The sequence below is a fragment of the Orcinus orca genome, chromosome 7 (assembly GCF_937001465.1).
Source record: "Orcinus orca chromosome 7, mOrcOrc1.1, whole genome shotgun sequence".
In the NCBI taxonomy this organism is placed as follows: domain Eukaryota; kingdom Metazoa; phylum Chordata; class Mammalia; order Artiodactyla; family Delphinidae; genus Orcinus; species Orcinus orca.
In genome coordinates this window covers 54,081,815-54,102,766 of record NC_064565.1, presented here as the reverse complement: position 1 = coordinate 54,102,766, position 20,952 = coordinate 54,081,815, and the positions used below count along the sequence as shown (strand labels likewise).

Below are 20,952 nucleotides of genomic sequence, written 5' to 3'. Positions count from 1 at the left end.
TGGTCTAGGTTAAATAGGACAACATAATTCAGAAATATTGTACCTATAGAGAATTTAGCTTTTGTTGTTCTTTTATGTGTTATCATCTTCATGGCTGTATGATACAAAACTGAGTTACTTTATTTACCTAACCAATCCCCTATTAGTAGATACTTCAGTTTTTTCCCAGACTTTGCTGTTATAAAATATGCTGCCTTGGGCTTCCCTGGTGGCACAGTGGTTGAGAGTCCGCCTGCCGATGCAGGGGACATGGGTTTGTGTCCCGGTCTGGGAGGATCCCACATGCCGCGGAGCGGCTGGGCCCGTGAGCCATGGCTGCTGAGCCTGTGTGTCCAGAGCCTGTGCTCCGCAACGGGAGAGGCCACAACAGTGAGAGGCCCACGTACCGCAAAAAAAAAAAAAAAATATATATATATATACTGCCTTAAATAGAATACAAGACTTTCTAAAGAGTACTTGTAGGCTGAACTTCTAAATAGTAAGTCTAAGTAAAAAGGTTAAATCTTTTTGATAAACTAAAATTAAATAATTCATTTATTCAGAAAATGTCTGTTGAGCACCCAGTATGTGCTATATGCACTGTTCTAAGCACTTGGGATTCATTGGTGAACAAAATGGACCAAAAAAGGCAAATATTCCAGCCCCTGTAAGTCTTATGTTCTACCCAGGAGAAATAGAAAATGAACAATAAACATTATAAGTAAGTAAATTACATAGTACATAATAAGGTGATAAGTGCTTTAGAAACAATAAAGTGGGATAAGCAGCTGGAGGGGAAGCACAGTAGGTCTCTTTGAAAAGGTAAACTTTTGACCAAGACTTGAAGAAATGAGAAAGTTAGGCCATCTAGAGGAAAGAACACTCATGGGAGAGGGAACAGTATATGTGTGTTTGGTAGGTGCAGAGGACAGCCAGAAGCCAATTTGGCTAGGGAGGAGTGAGAAAGGAGGAGAGCACGAGATGAGTTCAGCTAGGTAACTGGAACGCCATATCATAAGGTCTGAGAGGCAATTGTAAGGAGTTTGGCTTTTTCTCTGGGTGGCTCCTATAGGTTCCTGCACGGAGGAATAACTTGATTTGCTTTCTGTTTTTCCCAAATCACTCTGACTGCTGGGTGAAAATAGGCTATGTGGGAATCAGGCTGGAAGCAGGGAGATGGTTAGGAAGCTATTGCAGGCTTCTGTGAAATACTGCCATAAATCATTTCAAGGTTCCAGGTTCAGAAGAATTACACCACAGGACATTAAACAAATGAACAAATGACACTGAAGAAGCTATGACTGTCATCGCTGAGAAATCATAAAAATGAGAGCAGTATGACTGGTATATATGTTTCTAACTTCAAAACAAACAAAAAAAGCACTTCTGGAGTCTACAAGCCAGTCATTGTCAAAATGTGATTCCTGGGCCAGCATCATCAGCATCCTCTGTGCACTTACTAGAAACGCAGAATTTGGGGCTTCACCCATATCTACAGAATCAGCAGCTCTGGGGTGGGGCCTGGCAAGCTGTGTTTTAATAAAAGCCCTACAGGTGATTCTGATGCTAAATTTTGAGGACCACTGCTATAAACTCTAATGGTGAAAACTAGATGGCCTGAAAGATCCTTTTCAATTTTGGGGTACTGAGCTTCCAAGCTCAGTGTTTAACATTTATTTTCATTGTAAAATTAAGTATAGACCTTGAGAAAAATGATTTGTTTATAAGAAGCATAGACTCATGATTAAGAACAAATAAATCTTTTAAATCATGTATTTAGAGAAATTTAACTTTTATTTATTATATTCCATCTCTTTATAAAAAAGTTAAGTAAAGTGGTATATTATTTTTTCAAAATCCACATGCACTAGGCAGTTGAAGACAAGGAAAATGGAGAAAGTGTAGATGATAAACCTGTTAAAGATTGTGCATTAATGAAGTTACTGTTTTAGAATGTACATTTAGCTCTGAGCTCAACATTTTTAGAGTAAGGCAGAAATGAATTTAATACAACTCAAAGTAAGAAATCCCAGCTATTAAGTTAACCTAACCTAGACCCCCATTTAGTCTTCTAATGGTCAAATTTGCTCCAGGAGAATCTCTGGAGTACACAGAGAAGTAGATGCATGGTTTTGCTTCCTAGACAAATTTCCAGTTTTTCACTTCACAATATCTTGGTGATTTGACCATGTGAAGTTATTTCCTTGATAAGAGTCTCAAGACTTAACACCAAATGAGCAGCTGGTAGGATAGGGCTATTACAGACATTGAAGGGCCAACCAGCGATCCCATCCAGATGGAAGGCTGCCCTTTCCCCATGGGGAAACGCTGCCAGGGACCTGCTGGCAAAATCTGTGAGCTACTCAGTGAGCGGCTTTGGATTTGCTTCAACCCTTGCACAAAGAGCTGAGTCCCAGAATTTCACAGCCTAATGCCTGCCAGAAATGGTTTTTATCTGGAAAATTCTGAAGCAGGTACATCACATCAGCATAAAGGAAGATAAAATGGATTGAAAGGAAAGAAAATGGCATAAGTGGCCAAAAGTAGCTAAAGGAGAAACTAAAGAGGCAAAATAATGGTTAAAAACAATGGAGCTAGAGTAAGACAAAAATTAAATAAACACTGGACTTTAAAGATATTAAATGATAAATCAATTGTTAGGATAAACTAACACAAAAGGAAATATAAATAAACTTATCTCTACAAAACACATTTGTTGGCATTAGTATTAAAATTATTAATAGTAAAAATAGAAATGAGTTAATAAAATTAAACCAACTTTGTCCAAAGTTCCTCAGCTGGTGACACCTACCCTTTTCAGAGTAAAGCTTCTATTACACTCTTTGAACAAGCACTTCCTCATTTGTGGTATAAAGAACTTCCCCTTAATTTCCAAACTGCTAAAATTCTATTAAGGTAATTTCAAAGGTAGGCTATCCATTTTGGGGGGATCTCCAGGTCCAATACTCGTATTAAATAATCTGAAAGTATAGTTTCTGAATCATCTTATCTCATCACCATCTAAATGGAATTCACTGAGCTTAACTAATTTTAGCCATCAGTAGAAGTCTTATTTGATTAAACCTTGTATGGGTCTTCTGTGAAATTAAATTTAAGACATCTGCTAAGCATGTTACCTAGTGTCCCTTATGATAACAAAACTTCCCTCAGTTTAGTTCTCAGAGAAAGTTTGTCTTTTTATACATAGCCTTTAAGAATTGTTTTTGGTTTTGTTTCCTAAAATAAAATCAAATACATGTGACCCAGTGTGCTTCCACTTTTTCTTACCTACTGGGAACAAGAGCGCTAAATGCCAGCCTCAACTGTATAAAGTGACCATCTCATATTCATAGTAATCTCTACTCTTTTCCTTCCATACAAACTTCTTAACTTGTAATCCATGTGCCATCTCCACCAAATTCATTTAAGGAGCTAGATTAAAATGTAGTTCCCTGGGCCTTGCCCTAGACCAACTTTTTCAGAATCTCCAGAGGTTGAACCCAGAAATCTGCAACTTTAACAAGTAGTCCAAATGATTCTTATGCTCACTGAAGTTCAGAACTGATTTAAAGAGTCCTCATTCTCCTCTTAACTCATGTAGTCCAATTTTATCTTACGATTAATCTATAAGCCATGGTCTACTTTGAAAGATGAGTGAGATAGAGATCTTATTAGGACATAATACAACTTACAGTATGAGGCCTAAATTGGAGCTGAAATCACTATTTCCCATGGGTACTTGAGACTGAAAAAATCTCTCGCATTTGGAGCCCAGGCCATGAGATATATTTTCTCTGATCCATGAATCAGTGATTTTCATAAGGGAAGGTTAAAGAAAGAGAACTCAAGCTGGCAAGCTTTCTCAAACTCCACTCTTCTGTTCCTCCTTAATTTCTTAGTTCCTCTTTGATATTCAGCCCTCCTTACCTCACTCCCCTCCTTGTCCTCAGAGAAAAGACTGCAAATACTTTGGAATATCTAAATTGCTATTTTGGTTATTTAACGTCACGCTCATTATATGTCAGGCTGGAGATCACGGTATTTAAAACCCAGTTATTTATGTGCTGTGAAGGGGCGAAGTAGCATTTATTAAGCTGTGGCTGTAAAGTAGAGGGAACTAACATTTATTTAAGGACTATAAATTTATTTAACAATTTAATGGTTCAAGCTCTGATGCACGGATCTGTCTGATGGGTATTATTAATGTAATAATAGCTATAATACTATTATTACTATTATTGCTACTTCTATTACTACTAAAACCTCCAGCTTTTATGAAATACCTACTTTATACCAGCTATTGTACAAGTGACTTTACATGCATGTGTGTGTGCGCGGGAGATCATTTAATTCTAACAACAACCCTCTTTCACTGTGTATTATAATCTCCATTAACAGATGGGAAACTAAAAATTGGATTGGTTAGGTAACACGTTCAATGTCAAACAGCTAGCAAGTGGCAGAGCCAGGTCTGTGTTGTTACCAAGTGAAAGGTAAGAGAGGAGAGGCAGAGGCCAGATCATAAAGGCACCGGCACACTTTGCTAAAGTGATAAGTCACTGAGAACCACTGACAAATTTTAATAAGGGTAAAATGTATGTTTTAGAAAGATCACTCTGATGACAGATTAAAGATTGGTAGCTTAGGAATGAGTTCTCATCTGAAAACAAAGATGGTAGAAGACTGTGCATTAAATAAAAAGGTGACATTTAATGGTTTTTTGTCATAGTAAATTGTAAAAGGAGATTTGTTAGTGAGGATTCAGACCAGTTTGACTCGTAAGCTTTGTATAAGTGAACTGAAATATTTTTTAAAATATCGATTGCTGATTTAAAAATTACATATATTGTCCTTTTAAAAATCCTGGTTTAACTGGGCTTAGCCATTGCTAATGGTTATAGCTGGAAGGAATATGACATCAGATATTATGCCTAGGTTTAACATGCTGTTGTTTTCACCCCTGCTTATCTAAAATTTATTCTTAGAAGCCACTGAATAAAGTTTATTGGTCTTATCTTAGTCAGCCAATCAAATGGGGTTTTAGGTGGAGAGGAAAAGGAGCTGAAAAGGAACTGGAATAATAACCCACAACATCCATGTGGACCACATGCTCCACTGGTCTACCTCTTCGACCTTTCTGGTATTTGAAGAAAAGAAACAAAGGGGAAGTAAAGAGGGGAGAGGAAGGAAGGAAGTAGGAGGTGAAGAACAGGAAGATGCTCTAGAGCTCCAGCCTGGCTTCAGAAGGGGTGATTGAATCAGGGCTGTCAACGACGGATAGTGAGCCCCATGCCCACCCTAGGATACTGACAGTGGCTCCAGGCTCCATCCTTCCTTGAGCACACAAGGGCATGCTTCTCACACGGGTCAAACAACCTGTTTTGTGTCAATCCTGCTTCCTTGATCTAGGACTGTAAGTAAACAAAATACAAAAACCCAGACCTAGAACCAGAGCACTCACATCAATCCAAATGCCAAAGATGCTGGGCTCACTTCACCTGTGTTCTCTTTCTACACAGATCATGGAGCAAGAAAGCTGATGTCAAGCCACATCAGAATTCATCAGGGATGAGATACCTGTCAAGGACTTGCGGTAGAGTGGCTTACTGGAATAAAAAGAATCTCTTGTAAGACTAGTGTAAGAACAAATGAGATAATTCCCAGAAGCGGCCTGGAGCTTTTCCAGAAAAAGGTGCTGTGACTATCTAAGGTACCTAATCTGCTAATGGGTATAAATCTGTGTTTGTGGAAGGTAAACTAAAATCTTTATTAGCTAACAGCGGTAGCAGTTTCAGGACAAAAAGAAGGTAGAAGAGTGATTTCCTGCCTCTTTGCTAGTTTGTTCCTCCAAAGAGAAAAACACTTAGAGACATGGCAGAGATGACCTCAGGGAGTGGAATGACGATAAAGGCTATTGATGTAAGAAAGAGAAACTAACCCAGCTTTTTATTTATTTTTCTTTCAAAAGAGACATTCATCCTGTGTATTACCTAGGACGGTATTTACTTGAATTTTATTATATTTATGTGGTAATTGGTTCCATAGTTCACCTCTCTGTATAGGATACAGGACAACAAAACATGTGGTCAGAAGTTGATTATAAGCTGGCTTCTGGACTGGCCAAATTTTTGAACCTATTGAGGAGTGTTTATTTATTTGGTGTATCAGCTGCAATTAACTAAAAAAGCTCTCTAAAATTATCTAAGTCAAGAAGGATGTTTATTGAACATAACAAGCAGTGCACAGGTTGTTTGGGTCCAAGAGCTGAGTGATCCATCAAGAGACCAGGGGTAGATCTGTCTCTGTGACCTGCCACCCAAAGTCTGTCAGCTTTGCCCTCACAATGGCATCCATTCTGGTTGTAAGTGCCTACAGTAGTGCCATGTATCATACCCTGATGCTAAGGTCCAGGGGACAGAGAATTCTGTCTCCTCCTCGGTCTCTTTCTTTTGAGTGAAGAAATCTTTTACAAACACCCACTTGGCAGACTTCCCCTCATCTTTTATTAGCCAGAATTGCACCAAGTGCCTAATCCTTAACCAATGATTGGCAAGGGGCTTGGAGAAGGTGTCAAAGTGGAATGGTCACTGGGGAGATGAACACAAAATCTGCTTCAGTTTGCAAACATACAGTAGAAAAACTCAGGAGCTGATGAAACCAATGATGCTGATATATCTATTACAACGTTGGCTTAATTGTTGTTATTAGTGAGCAGTTGTCTCTCTAAGCTTATAGCTGTCTGATAAAGATAAAGTCACAGGGAACTTCATCTCCTAGAAGATGATTATTATTTCCAAGACAAAAATTGTTCTGAAGACAGAGATGACTTGTGCTTTCACACTCAGCTATTTTTTTCAGAGGCATGACATTAGAGAAAGGCAAAAATAGTTTTTTTTATTAAACAGTTAGTAAATCAATAATTATATTTGTGTATAGACAATCATGTGTTAAGCTAACAGGAAAGGAACAATGGTAGAGAAAGCCTACATTTCATTTGTATTTGGCCATGGCATAGTGATATCCATACTACAGTTACTTTCTCAGTAGGTTTGTCCAAACCAATAGTAATACTGAATTCCTTGACATCACACTAAGAACAAGAGGTACATTACACAGAAGAAGAAGCTAGCCTAAGCATTTAATTTACCTTTAAATAATTCCAAAATGCTTAACATACATGTAAGCAGGTATCTATTAGATGGTGGTTTTATTAATTCATTCCTGCTTGTTTTGTATTCTACTTTAAAACAAAGGTGAGGACTATATTGCTATATTTCTTAGGCTGCACCACCCTGTTCCTAACATGGGGCTCTATACATAATAACCTCCTAATAAGGTAGCAGACTCATCCTAATTTCCATTTCTGAAAACATGAACTAAAATTCTTCTCATTTTGCAGGCTTGGGGCCCAGCTTTTCCTAAACTATCTGGGTTCAAATCCTGACTACTTATTACTTTTGTAACTTGAACAAGTTATCTAACCTACCTGCACCTAGGTCTTTTGATCTGTAAAATGGGAATAATAATAATAGTACTAATCTCATAAGGTTAAAATGACAATTAAATGAGTTAGTGTGGGGCTTCCCTGGTGGCGCAGTGGTTGAGAGTCCACCTGCCAATGCAGGGGACACGGGTTCGTGCCCCGGTCCGGGAAGATCCCACATGCAGCGGAGCAGCTGGGCCCGTGGGCCATGGCCGCTGAGCCTGCGCATCCGGAGCCTGTGCTCCACGACGGGAGAGGCAGCAGCAGTGAGAGGCCCGCGTACTACACCAAAAAAAAAAAAAAAGAAAAAAGGAAAAAAATGAGTTACTGTGCATAAATTAAATGACAGAGTGTCTGAGACATAGTAATCATTCAACAGATGTTTATCTATTAGTATTATTTAATCCTCAAAGCCACCTGGTTCGGTAGGCACACCAACAAAGTATTATTTCAAAACTCTTTTAAAACATGGAAAATAATATTTTATTCTGCCTTGGCGAGTGTCCAGTGTTTATTATTATAATGTACTGAATGCTGTGTGTATGCCTTTGATAAAATATGCTCTTGGTCACACATGCTACCTGAGGATATATAGCAAATACTAGACAATCATTAGCCCTAAACGAAAATTCCTTTGGAAAAAATTAATAACTTTCTTCAGTAGGACAGTAGTTAATTGGTCCACTTTGTCTTCTAGATTATACCCTTCCTATAATAGTCTCTTGTTGATACCAAGAAAACATAGACAGCATCCTTTCCTTAGTAATGGACCCAGTCTTTCCCTGACAACTCCCTCCCTTGTCATCAAGAACATGAAAATACATTTGGATGTTTATTTTTCCCCCTGATCTCCCAAGTTGCATGACACAGAGCAACTTTCTATCTTTGAAGATGGCAAACTTACTGCCTCTGACATAATTTTCTTTTCATGGGAACAGACCAGAATTAATTGATTTTGTCTGTAACATAATTATAAAAATCCCTACAGAGAGAGAGACTATTGATACTAACAGGCTATAAACCAATACAATTCAACATACTGTCTTCTGTTCTGGAAAATCAGGCAAGACGAGAATTCACGGGCTAAATGACTAATGGAAAAAATACTTTGTCTTTGCCGCAATAATGCCACTGCATATCCCAAATATTTACTGTGCCACTTTTCTTAGATTCTGATTCATTAACAATTATTAGTTTTGTATTCATTTCATTTGTTGGTTTCATATAGCAGCTTATGTTAGTATCATAGCATACAGCAGCTTATGTTAGTATCATAGCATACAGATATGTGAGCCTGGAAAACTGAACTGAGGTATACGAATCAATTTTTCTGTAGTTATTAATATACAGCTTAGATCTTTAATATCAAATCCCACAATAGTAAGATTCAAGATAAAAAAATGTCAACAACAGTAGGAAAAATCCATAAAGAACAGACTGTGTGGAAAATGTGTTGCCTCAGAGCAACAATTTGTGTTTGTCAATAGACACTTCAGTGAAGATTACTTTGCTTCTCTGTGCCTGTTCCTCATTTATTTTAAAGGCAGGAAGTTCGACTAATTGTCAAATCTAATGCATGCCTTTTAATTAGCATCTTGGAAATTCCTCTTTTGGCATCCATATAACTCTTCTAATTCCATTGTCTAATATCCTCTGTGTTCCCTCTCCTTAAAATTGGTAGTCACAAGAGTCCTGCTCTTCATCTTCCGATTTTTTCCTAAATAATGTACTGCATATTCTTCAGTTTCAACTGGTGAGTGCTTAATCAACATTTTCCCCACCCAGGCAGCTTTCTTGAGTCTCAGACCCATATTTTAATTACACATCCAGTTGTCTCACAGGCATCTGAAACTAAATAAAACTCAAGCATAATTCATTATTGTGCCCTATAAACCTTCTCCATGTCTCCGTTGGGTTAAATCTGTGGCTTAAACCAGAAATCTGGAAATGAACTTAACCCCATAACTCTTCTTCACCCTATCAAATCATCACAAAATCTTATTGGTCTTCTCTTCCTAATGGTGCCTTGAGTACAGTCCTCGGGCCATGGTTTGTTTTCTCTCTAACTTATTGACTGCCTACTATTTTCCAGGCACCTGCTCACCTTTAGATGCATTTTCTCATTTAAAGGTCACATTAACTCTATGAAGTATGTGCTATCATTGCTATCATTATCTTCACTATGTAGATTGGGAACCTGAAGATTATAAAGGATAAAAAAAATTATCCAAGGTCACACTGCTAGAATGTAGCAGAGCCAGGACTTGAATGCAGTCCTAATTGCCAAGTCCATGCCCTTAAATAATAAAGCTATAGTCAAATTCTCTTGCCCTCTGCTTTAGACCACTGGTGTCCATCTGCTTCCTTTTAAGGAAGCTGTTCTCAAAGGGTGGTTTGCAGACAATGCGGTATTCCTGAGTCCCTTTCAGAGGGTCTCTGAGGTAGAAACTATTTTCTTAACAATACCAAGGTGTCATTTGCCTTTTCTTCGCTGTTCTGACATTTGCATTGACAGTGCTATAGTCAGGGGGTAAAACTGCTAATGCCTGAGTGGGAATCAAGGCAGTGGCGTCATACTGAAGGAGGAGTCCTTGTTTTCTTCACCACCAAACACTTTCAGTAAGAAAAAAATACCAGTTCACGTAAGAACATCTTTGATGAAGCAGTAAATATTATTAACTTTATTAAATCTTGACCCTAAAGAACACATATTTTTAATATTCTGTATGACGATAGGGAAAGACTACATAAAGCATTTCTTCTGCATACTGAGCACCGTGGTTGTCTCAAGGAAAAGCACTTGTGTGATTGTGTCAGGAGCCGAATACCACTTTTTTTTTCATGGAACCCCATTTTCACTTGAAAGAAAGAACTGACAAACTATGGTTATTCAGACTTGGGTATCTGGCAGATATTTTCTCAAAAATGAACAAAGGAAAAACTTGTCATTTCAGGGAAAGCAAATGACAGCATTTGTTGCCAATGTTAAAATTGGAGCTTTCAAGTGGAAATTGGAATTTTGGAAAACTTTTATCTGACACTGGGAGCTTGACAGTCTCCCAATACATTATGACTTTTCTCAAGAGATCAATGGTGATATTAACAAATGTGATTTTTGAATGTTATATAATAAAATTTGTCAAAACTTGAAAAATCTGCATAATAATGTGCTGATATTTCCCAAATGATCCCTGCATGATGGTACAAAATCCATCCAAAGGGCAAGATCAATCAAAAGTTCACTGATATGGTTTCTGATTCCACATTGAAACTAATTTAAGAGAGTACCATTTGTAGAGTTTTGGTATTTATCAAAGAATAATAATCCCAATTGTCTGATAAAGAAATTAAAATATTCCCTATTTTCCAGTTACATATATGTGAGAGGATTTTCTCCTTTCTTTAAAAAAAAATTTATTTTATTTTAAAATTTTATTTATTTTTGGCTGTGTTGGGTCTTCGTTGCTGCCCACAGGCTTCCTCTAGTTGCAGCGAGCAGGGGCTACTTTTTGATGCAGTGCACGGGCTTCTCATTGTGGTGGTTCCCTTGTTGCAGAGCACAGGACCTAGAATGCAAGGGCTTCAGTAGTTGCGGTGCATGGGCTCAGTAGTTGTGGCTCACAGGCTCTAGAGCACAGGCTCAGTAGTTGTGGCACATGGGCTTAGTTGCTCCACAGCATGTGGGATCTATCTGGCCCAGGGATCAAACCCGTGTCCCCTGCATTGGCAGGCGGATTCTGTGTGTGTGTGTGTGTGTGTGTGTGTGTGTGTGTGTGTGTGTGTGTTTCTTGAGTTTTATTTATCATAGAAACAAGCAGTGGGAGTCAATACTCCAGGTAATTTCTAAAATGCCATGAATTTAATTTTATACTCTGCAACTTTTTGCTTTGTATATATGAGCTCTTAAGAATAACTGCATTGGGCTTCCCTGGTGGTGCAATGGTTAAGGATCCACCTGCCAATGCAGAGGACATGGGTCTGAGCCGTGGTCCGGGAAGATCCTACATGCTGTGGAGCAACTAAACCCATGTGCCACAACTACTGAGCCTGCGCTCTACAGCCCTCAAGCCACAACTATGGAAGCCCGTATGCCACAACTACTGAAGCCTGTGCACCTAGAGCCTGTGCTCCGCAACAAGAGAAGCCACCACAATGAGAAGCCCTCACACCATAACGAAGAGTAGCCCCCACTCGCTGCAACTAGAGAAAGCCCGTACACAGCAACGGAAGACCCAACGCAGCCAATAAATTAATTAATTAATTAATTTAAAAATCTGTTTTTAAAAAAGAATAAAAATTTAAAAAAAAAGAATAACTGCATTTAGCTGAATACAACATAAAGGTAACAGTTTAAAATATCAAATTCTTAACTTCAAGATTGTTCTTAATTTTGAATTCCCATTTTCTAGCAAGAAATATTTAAATAGTTCTCAATCTAAGATTTAAAGAACAAAGAAATGTATCAACTGCAATTATCTGAAACAGAGCTGAACAGTAGAAGAAAAACAAGAACAAAATTACAAAATAACAAAAACCAAACCACTGGAAGCCCAGGTTTGGCAGGCGGATTCTTAACCACTGTGCCAACAGGGAAGTCCCGGGAGGATTTTCATCTTGTACTTGAATCAAAACAACAAATCTCAACAGATGGAACCCTGAAGAGGATGTGAGAATCTAGGTGTATTTCATTAAGCCAGACAGGAAAGGGATTTGCCCAAATGTAAAACAAGTTCATTCTTCTACTCAATTCTTTTCCTTTGGGATAATAAGTTATTTTCATTAAAAATCTGTTTTATATGTAAACATACAAGGGCTTGTTATTAAGTTAATTAAAGCATGTTTTTTAATTTTCTATTTTAATTCTTAATACAGTAAACATGGATAGATAAGCCTCCCCTTAAACAAAAGCTCTTTGAGGTCTTCTATAATTTTAGGAGTATTAAGGAATCCTGAAACCAAAATGTGTGAAAACCATTGCTCTCGGATCACTCCCTATCTGTCTGCCTTTCATACCGCCACCATCTTTCCAACCTTCCAAATGATCATGCCACTCCCCACCCACAGCTTACCTTAGTGTGCTGAATGAGGCCTTTGGTGATCTATATCCTGCCTAAATTTCCATTCCTTTCTCTTTCCACTCCCTTTTGGGCAGGTTGGTCTCCACCCATAATGAACTGCTTATAGTTCCTCCCAAACAATCCATGCTCTCTGTTATTTCTGGGTCCATATACATGCTGCCTCCCTGCCTACCAAGTAGGTCTCTACTGATATGTCTTCCTACCAAGCCTCCCCCAACTACCACCACAACAACTAGTTGGTCAAATCCCAACCTGTCTACAAAACCCACCCCAATATCACTTCTTCAGGAAAATTTGCCTGAACCATACCTCTCTGGGCAGAATAAATTGCTCCCTTTTATGGACCTCAGACAATAAGCAGTTACATATAATTGTATTATAATTATTAGTATAGAAATCTGTCTCTCTCAATGGACTGTCAGTTCCTTAAGGGCAGGGACTATGGGTACCTAGTCCAAGCACAGTGTTGATACATAGTAGTCCCTCAATTAATATTTCCTAAATAAATGATCTTAAGGTTCCTTCCAGGCTTGACATTCTGTCGTCCACCCCTACAATAGGATATTTTGAACCACAGTCTTTCTTGATTAACAGAAGGATGTATTTGTTTTACTCACACACATTAACACACAAAAACACTTTAGTTTTTAATCAAAGAGATCATCTCCTCAGTCTTTTATCTTTTTTGTCCTTGCAAGGACAGTTCTGGAGAAAATTTGGTATGTTAAATTTGATGTGTTTTAATAAATTATAATGCACATATATTCATTAATAATATATATTCCACACCAAGGCATCAGTAGGAATTAATTTTCTAAAGTCTGGCCCTAATAGGAATATAAAATTATGTAAGAGCTCTGTATAATAAGCTCACAAAGAACAAGAAAGAAGAGGAAAAAAATTAAAATAGAACTGCCAAAGAACTATGAGAGGTTTCTAAACAGCAATGCTGTAGATGAAGCCCCGAGAAACTCTTGTTCACTATAATCTTTAATGTCTCAGCCTATCCAAATATTGAACAAACCCTAGTTCCCCTTGCAGACAAAAATCTGAGAGTCTAGAACTGGCCTGTCTTCTCAGGATTTAGAGACAGCAGCATGGGAATTTCAAAGAGACGTCTTTACTTCCTTTTGACCAAGACTCAAATTTTTTATTCTAGCCCTTGATAAGTGAACAAGAAGATAAAGGATTATTTATTTTTAAATAAATTTCCATGATTTGTGATGGTTCCTTGTTCCATGTCATCCCAGAGAAATCAGTCATCTGTAAAGATTACTGAAAGATTTCTACATGTTTAAACTAATTTCATTTTAAAACTTAGGAACCAGGAGACTCCAATTAAATAAGTATAATTATTTCTTTATGGCAAAGTGTTGCCTCATACATGATAAGGTACTTCGATGACACTGAGGTTGAGGAAGGTTAAATGACAAACAGTAACAGACTCAATACTAATCTAGATCTCTGATACCAATTGCTGCATGGTTTTCATTCCATTGTCAGTAAAGAAACCAAAATCAGTGCAAGTAAATGCTCAAATACAAAAGTAACCTTTCTTCTCCCTTAAGAAAGCAACCACGTTCCACAGAAATTTTTAAAGAAAGTTTTCTCATGCTGTGTCATTTTCATTTAGCAATGGGGAAGAACCTTATCCATTTAATTCATGACAGGTGATGAGACACAGGTGGATTACACATCCCTGGGTATTTAAGGTTTGCAGTTAAGCACAAACTCTTTCCACACTGAAAAGTATAAAAGCTGTGATTATTCCACAGCAGCCTAGAGTTTGGAGTGACTATGTCACCATTGAAATGACATAAAATGGCTGAAACTATTAATTCTACTTTGTGCTGTCTACCATGAATTTAGAAGGCACAAAATAGATGATTGATTGATTTTTAAGTAAAACAGAATAACTGTTCCCAAACCTTCTGATTTATATATCGGTTGATGGAGCATAAAAAAAGAGCCTTGTCCCACCACAAATCAGAAGTTCATTTTCAGAACTAGTAGCAAAAATGGCACAATTTTTTGACAAGTCTGATAATTTATAACTTATCTAGAATATACCTTCATAATAGCAGGAAATATAATAACAATGTCATATTATGAGTATGAATTCTATGAAAAGACACAGGTATTAAAATATGTTTTGTTACTGGAACAGACCAGGGAACCAGTAACTCAGATATACACTCAAAAAACATATAATAACTTATATCATTTTTCTTATGTTACTATAAGATCTAGAGTTTCTGCTTCTCTGGAAGGTCAGTATATCCATGCAATCAACTGCCAAGAATTAGAAGGCCATTTAGGGATAAACTACCATGGAGACTAGAATAAGGGCAGAGACGGGTGGGTGGTTGCAGATAGGGAAAATGTCACAGATGACTTGGATGATTATTTTGATGCCAAGGTTGTAGATCATTCTACAAGATGACTGGTGTACTCATTGTATTTTTGTTATTTTTTCTATTTTCTATCTTGATTTTTATAATGAGATTCTTGGCACAGTGCAAAATAATATAACTGTTAACTTATGTTTCAAAATTTATGTAGCTGATTTCCTGTATTTTTGACAGCTCTGTCACATTTCCAGCAGATAGAATGTTTTCCCTTCCCTGGGAAATTGAACATGTCCACTCCACATGTCTGCCTTACCTCCATTCCTCTCCCAGCCAGGTGGTAGGCATGAATGAAGATGCCCCTGTACTCTGCAATTCCCAGCCCATTCCTGAACCTCCACAGTCAGTTGTAGTTCCAGCAAGTTAAGACCTTATTTAAAGAAGAGTGGCTTGAATTGTGAGGATGCTTGAAACCACAACAGAGGAAATGGCTGGAGGAACTGAAGATAATTAGATTATGATAGTTGACACTAGTACAGTGCTTGCTAATTCCAGAAAATAGTCTAAACATTTAATGTAAATTAATTCATTTATTCCTTACAATAACCTGGGAGGTCAGTTTTCATGTTATCCCCATTTTATAGATGAAGACTGAAGCACCGAGAGGTTACATTTTTAAAGTCATGCAGCTCATCAGTGGCAGAGCCAGGGTTTAGAACAGAAGAAGTCTAGCTCCATAGTCCATGCTTTTACCACACTACACCGAATGGAAGATTCAGGAAAAAGATGAAAATTGTCTTGGAATACTTAAAGAGCAGCAGACTGGGAAAGGAAGTAAATATATTCTGCATTGCTTCAGAAGATACCTCAGAAGGATCCAAGGTGAAAAGCTAAACGGAAACAGTTTTGACTTCTCTGTCCCTGCTGACAGTCAGACCTTGTCTGGACAACCAGTGGTCAATGATGCTGATAATCAGAACAGTGGCTGGGTTAGGCAAAACTTCTTTTCCTATCCTGAGATTTTATGAGTCAGGGATATACCACTGCATTGTCACCAGGATTTCTTTCTTTGGAAAGTTAGTAAGATGTGATAAAAGGAGGAATGAGAGAAATAATGGGTCCTTGAGTAATTTTATTGACAAGCATTCTTGGCATTACTCTTTACCAAACATATACTATACTTTGGTGCAAAGGTATCAGAACAGACTTTTGAAGGACATATAAAGTTGGCGTATTGAAAATTAGACTGAATGATGCTTCTAAGTTAAAATTTGTAGTGCAGCATGAAAAGCACTACTTAAAGTTTATACTTAAAAAAAATTACTAGAAGAAACACTAAATGACATCTTGGTTGATTTTCTTAATCCCTCTCGTTCATTTGGTTTCCTATCTCTCATGCATTTTTTAAAAATTGTAGGATATTCTTATGCAAGAAGCTAAACGTAATTAAATGTGCAGGATGAAAAGATGGCACAGGCACTTCCGGTACCCCCAGGACCTGAAAGCTTCCGCCTTTTTACTAGAGAATCTCTTGCTGCTATCGAAAAACGTGCTGCAGAAGAGAAAGCCAAGAAACCCAAGAGAGAACAAAACAACGATGACGAGAACAAACCAAAGCCAAACAGTGACTTGGAAGCTGGAAAGAACCTTCCATTTATTTATGGAGACATCCCTCCAGGGATGGTGTCAGAGCCACTGGAGGACCTGGACCCGTACTATATCAATAAGAAAGTGAGTGTTGATTTTATCCTTCCAATAAGTCTTTAATTTAACTCAACTTTAATATACTTTGCTGGGGCTTATATATATACCACACCATAATTTTTCTACTGTTAAAGGTTTTATACTTTTTATTTCCACTTATTTTTAAGCACAATATAATAAGCAGAAACATTTATAAGAAATGAAGTCAAGATCTGGCCACAGTGAAGAGATATAAAGAGATGAACAATTTGTACAATTTCATAGTAATTGATACTGTCAAACTTAAAACTGACATCAACAAAGCAAAATATGTTATTGCCGACATATTTAAGCACACGGTAGACAACAGAACAGTAGCTATGTGAAAGAAGAGTTATGGGGTACATATAACTATTTTTTAGTTCTTATTTGGCTTGAGGTTTCTTCACAATAGATTTGTGTTCTAGAGAGCAATAAATAAGCTTTTACTTAGCATCCTCCTATAGGAAGATATACAGTGAGAAGCATGTTCACCCAAGGATACATGTTTTTGGTCCACTAACCTTGAATATGATTGGGAGCTTCTCTTAACCTTAATTTGTCACAGGCTAGATTCTATAACACTTACATATTGTTAAAAAATCACTCCAAGAAAAAAATGTCAAGAACAGAAGGCAACCCCCCCAAAACCTCATTTTTCCATCCATATATGATTTAAATCAACAGCTATGACTGTGCCTTGCTAATACTATAATAATCACATAATTCTGTCAGAATTAGCTAGTTTTTGATGTTAAACCAGCTGTACAGTATTTTATAGGAAATATAAAAAACGGATGATAGATTTTATGCTTTCTAATTGGGTATTTTGACATCTTACAATCACAATTTATATTTCACGTTCACAAGCATAAAAACAGGCCCATGTAGAAACTAAAGATAAATTAATATCACCATGAGCCACTCGCTTACAGATTAAAGGAGATATTGAGCACTTTTACTAGCCAAAGCCAGCCCTTTTATAAGGAATGGCGAAAGAAATTGCATTCTTTAAGCAGCATACAATTTATAAGATCAAAAATGGTTAAAGGAACTGACAACCATTCAGACATGGAACTAGCCCTATTGCTCTAAAGGACTGCTTCTCAAACTTACATGTACATACACATCACCAGAGGATCTTGTTAAAATACAGATTCTGATTCCATCGATCTGGGGTGGGGTCACGGATCCTGCGTTTCTAACAAGCCCTCGAGTGAGACTCATGCTGCTAGTACATGGGCCATGCTTCGAGTAGCGAGCTTTAAAATGTTTTATTTAAAGTTACAGAACAAAGTTAAATAAACAGGTCCTTTCTTCTTCCTTTTAAACTAGCTTCATGAAAGGTGGCAGATAATAAATATTCATATAGTTCTAAAAATAATTTATTCCAGTACTTTACCATAGAATTGATAAAGAAAATTTTGAAATTTAGTTACTGTATTATTACACATGATGATGCTAGTGAGGCATTCCCCAAGAAACTAGAAGAAAATTCTCCTCTGAAAATTATTGATTCAAACTATATATTTGCAAAGATACCTTCAAGAGACAGGGGTATGACTGATACTCTGACATGATTAAAAGTATTTGCTACTTAAAGAAAGGAAGTGTCCTTAAGAAAGGGAACTGGTAAAATTAAGGTGGAAAAAGGAGAATAATAGAGACAAACATTAGCATTTTCCCAGGGAGACAGATCTTTAGTAGTAGCCCTGAAAGCATATTCCTCCCAGAAAGTCACTTCATTGTAAAGGGGCTACACTGTACTACCTAATCAAGATGTCATCAAACATATGTTTTATTTAACTAAGTCAGCTTATTTGGACTCCACCCTCAGCAAAGAATATCTTATAATTTGTCCTCCCATAGATCTGCTTAAAGAAAAGAATGTGCTGGTTGTGCTATGGCAATTATTTCAGCCCATGTGACAGTGATATAACTGGTTGTATATAAGTAGATTGGCATTCTGATTTTATATCAGGCTTTAAAGCTTGGTTAATGTGAGTCTGCTGCTGAGAAACAGAATTATTCTCTGTGTGCTGACAAAGTCAGTTTTTATTGCCTTCCTGTCTGACAGCAAGACTTGAACCCTGATTTATTCATAATGGCCATGACCCATCTTGAGAGACATCTAGACTGTTTACTGTTGTCTGCACAGCTTTCCTTTATGAAGTGTCCATAAAGATAAAGACTGAGGTGCTATTGAAGAAAAAGGTAGTTTGTGGTTCTTAGGATAGAAGGAGCTAATATAGGAAGTTAATGGAGAAGTTCTGGAATTTAAAATACGGTATAGAGCTTGTTAATTATATGAAATAATGCAGGTGAAAGGCATTTTAAAATTGTAAAGCATTATGTAACTTTGCTTCCATCAATTAATGATACAGTTTACATACCTAATTTAATCATATGAGCAACATCACAGTGTATTTTAATGGCATTCAAATTGAACAGATAAAACTTAAGAATAGTGACAGTAATAATAATAGCTAACATTTGTTATGCTCATACTTTGTCAGGTACTGTTTGAGTGCTTTAACTGGTATAACTTATTTAATATTCAAAGAACCAGTGAGGCAGGTACTATGTTAACCTCATTTTATAGATGGGAAGGTGAAGCCCAGAGAGGTTAAGTAACTTGCCCAAAGTCACATTCCATAAGTGGTGGATTAGGATTCGAACCCAGGCAGTCAGGCTCCAGAACCAGAGCTCTTAACCACTAAGCAAAACTACATATGGTGTTTATTAATATAAGAAAAGAAAGTTTTTTTAAAAATTGGTTTTATAATTTTGAATTCTCTGATGTATGCGGTTCTACTCAGAGAACTTATTCTTGCCTCAAGTAGTAAAAATTTTAGTGAACCTGTAAAATGTGCATTTACCTGGAAAAAAGAAGCAGGCAGCATTCCAGAGTAGACAATAACCAGTTTAACATACTTCCGGATATAACATTCATCATCTTAGTAGCAATAAGTAGTACTATTTTTTTAAGTCACATCAATACTTATCATTTCTTAGAGGACTGATTTTGGAATTGACACTATTTATCTCTCTTCTATTTACGTGTCATTCTGTCAATTTTCAGATTAGATATATCTCTCAATAACATAAGAGCCCCAAATTTCAAATGCCTTTCTTGAAATTTTTTCACTATACAGGACATTAACGTTTTATTCTTAATTTCTCAGAACTCAGAGTTTTCTTTGTGTTAGGGGCTGTTCTCCAGAAATAAACTGGTATTGTGTTCTTAAGGTCTGCTTTTTCCAGAATCAGTAAAGTCACCGAAGATGCCCTTGGCATGTCGTTTTTAATCCCATTAGTACTACAAAGACCAATCTTGTGGGAAGAGAAGAGGATTCCATGTTTTAAGGGACATTTCATTCCTGTTCACTCTATTTTTGGAGATTTTTTCAAAATAAAATCCTCTCAATGTTTCAAGTGGTTTTTTCAGGGATATTGTTTCAAAAAAGCATGAGTAAATGCACCTTAAACTATGGTAAACTTTACATGTTACTGCTGTCATTGAATGTTTAAATGGATCTAGATTGTTTGGCTATAATATTACATGATTTAATCCTGTGAATTCAAAAAATCCTTTAATGCATTTGTGCTTCAAGGGCACTCTTCCCAATGTCCACTGTCCCTTGTGGATAATCTCAGTGCTAGTAAAGAACAGTTTATTTGCCCTTGTCATAGACTTGTTCAAATTTATAGAGTACAGTTCATGGAAAATGGTTGGTGAGGTCCATGGTCTTGAATACAAAAGGCCAATGTGCAGAGAAGTTGTTTTCTCTACCCTTTATACTTACAATATAAATATTTTAAATTTATAAAATATAAATATTATACTCACAATATATCTATTCAAACAGAGCATGTTGTCAGTGAACATGAATGTATGGGATATAGCCCTTACTTAAAGGATAAAAACATATTATTAAGTAACTGGTTATATAGAACAGATGTCTTAAAGGTAAATGGCATCTTAAAGATAAACCCACATTTATTTAAAACAAGTGTTTATTTGCAAACCAGGCTATTAAATACTGTGGAAAAAATGGAGAAAAAGTAGTGAACAGGCTCTTTATGTTCAATGATTTATAACAACTTCTAAGCTAGTCCTCAATGGAATGAACTCTACATGTAAATTGCTACTTGACTCTAATTACAAGCAACATGCCAATGTGCGTATATTAATGTACTAAGACTTACTGGAAAAGGGAAACAATTAGGGAGTGATCAGAAGGCAGTGTGATTTATCTGGAAAGACATGGTGGAGGAGATGATCTTGATAGCTGAGGACATTCCCAGAGAGTAGGAATTTTCAATCCTTGGCTGCATATTA

At 37.0% G+C, this 20,952-nt stretch overlaps 1 protein-coding gene across 1 annotated transcript in view; it reads left to right on the top strand.

Moving 5' to 3' along the window:
- LOC101289367 (sodium channel protein type 3 subunit alpha) overlaps positions 1-20,952 on the top strand; it is a 113,212-nt gene that overhangs the window by 14,084 nt on the left and 78,176 nt on the right. The window contains exons 2-3 of the mRNA XM_004283601.3: positions 5,499-5,689; positions 16,306-16,619. Coding sequence (XP_004283649.1) covers positions 16,356-16,619 — 264 coding nt within the window. The 5' untranslated portion in view covers positions 5,499-5,689; positions 16,306-16,355. The remainder of the gene's footprint in view (positions 1-5,498; positions 5,690-16,305; positions 16,620-20,952) is intronic.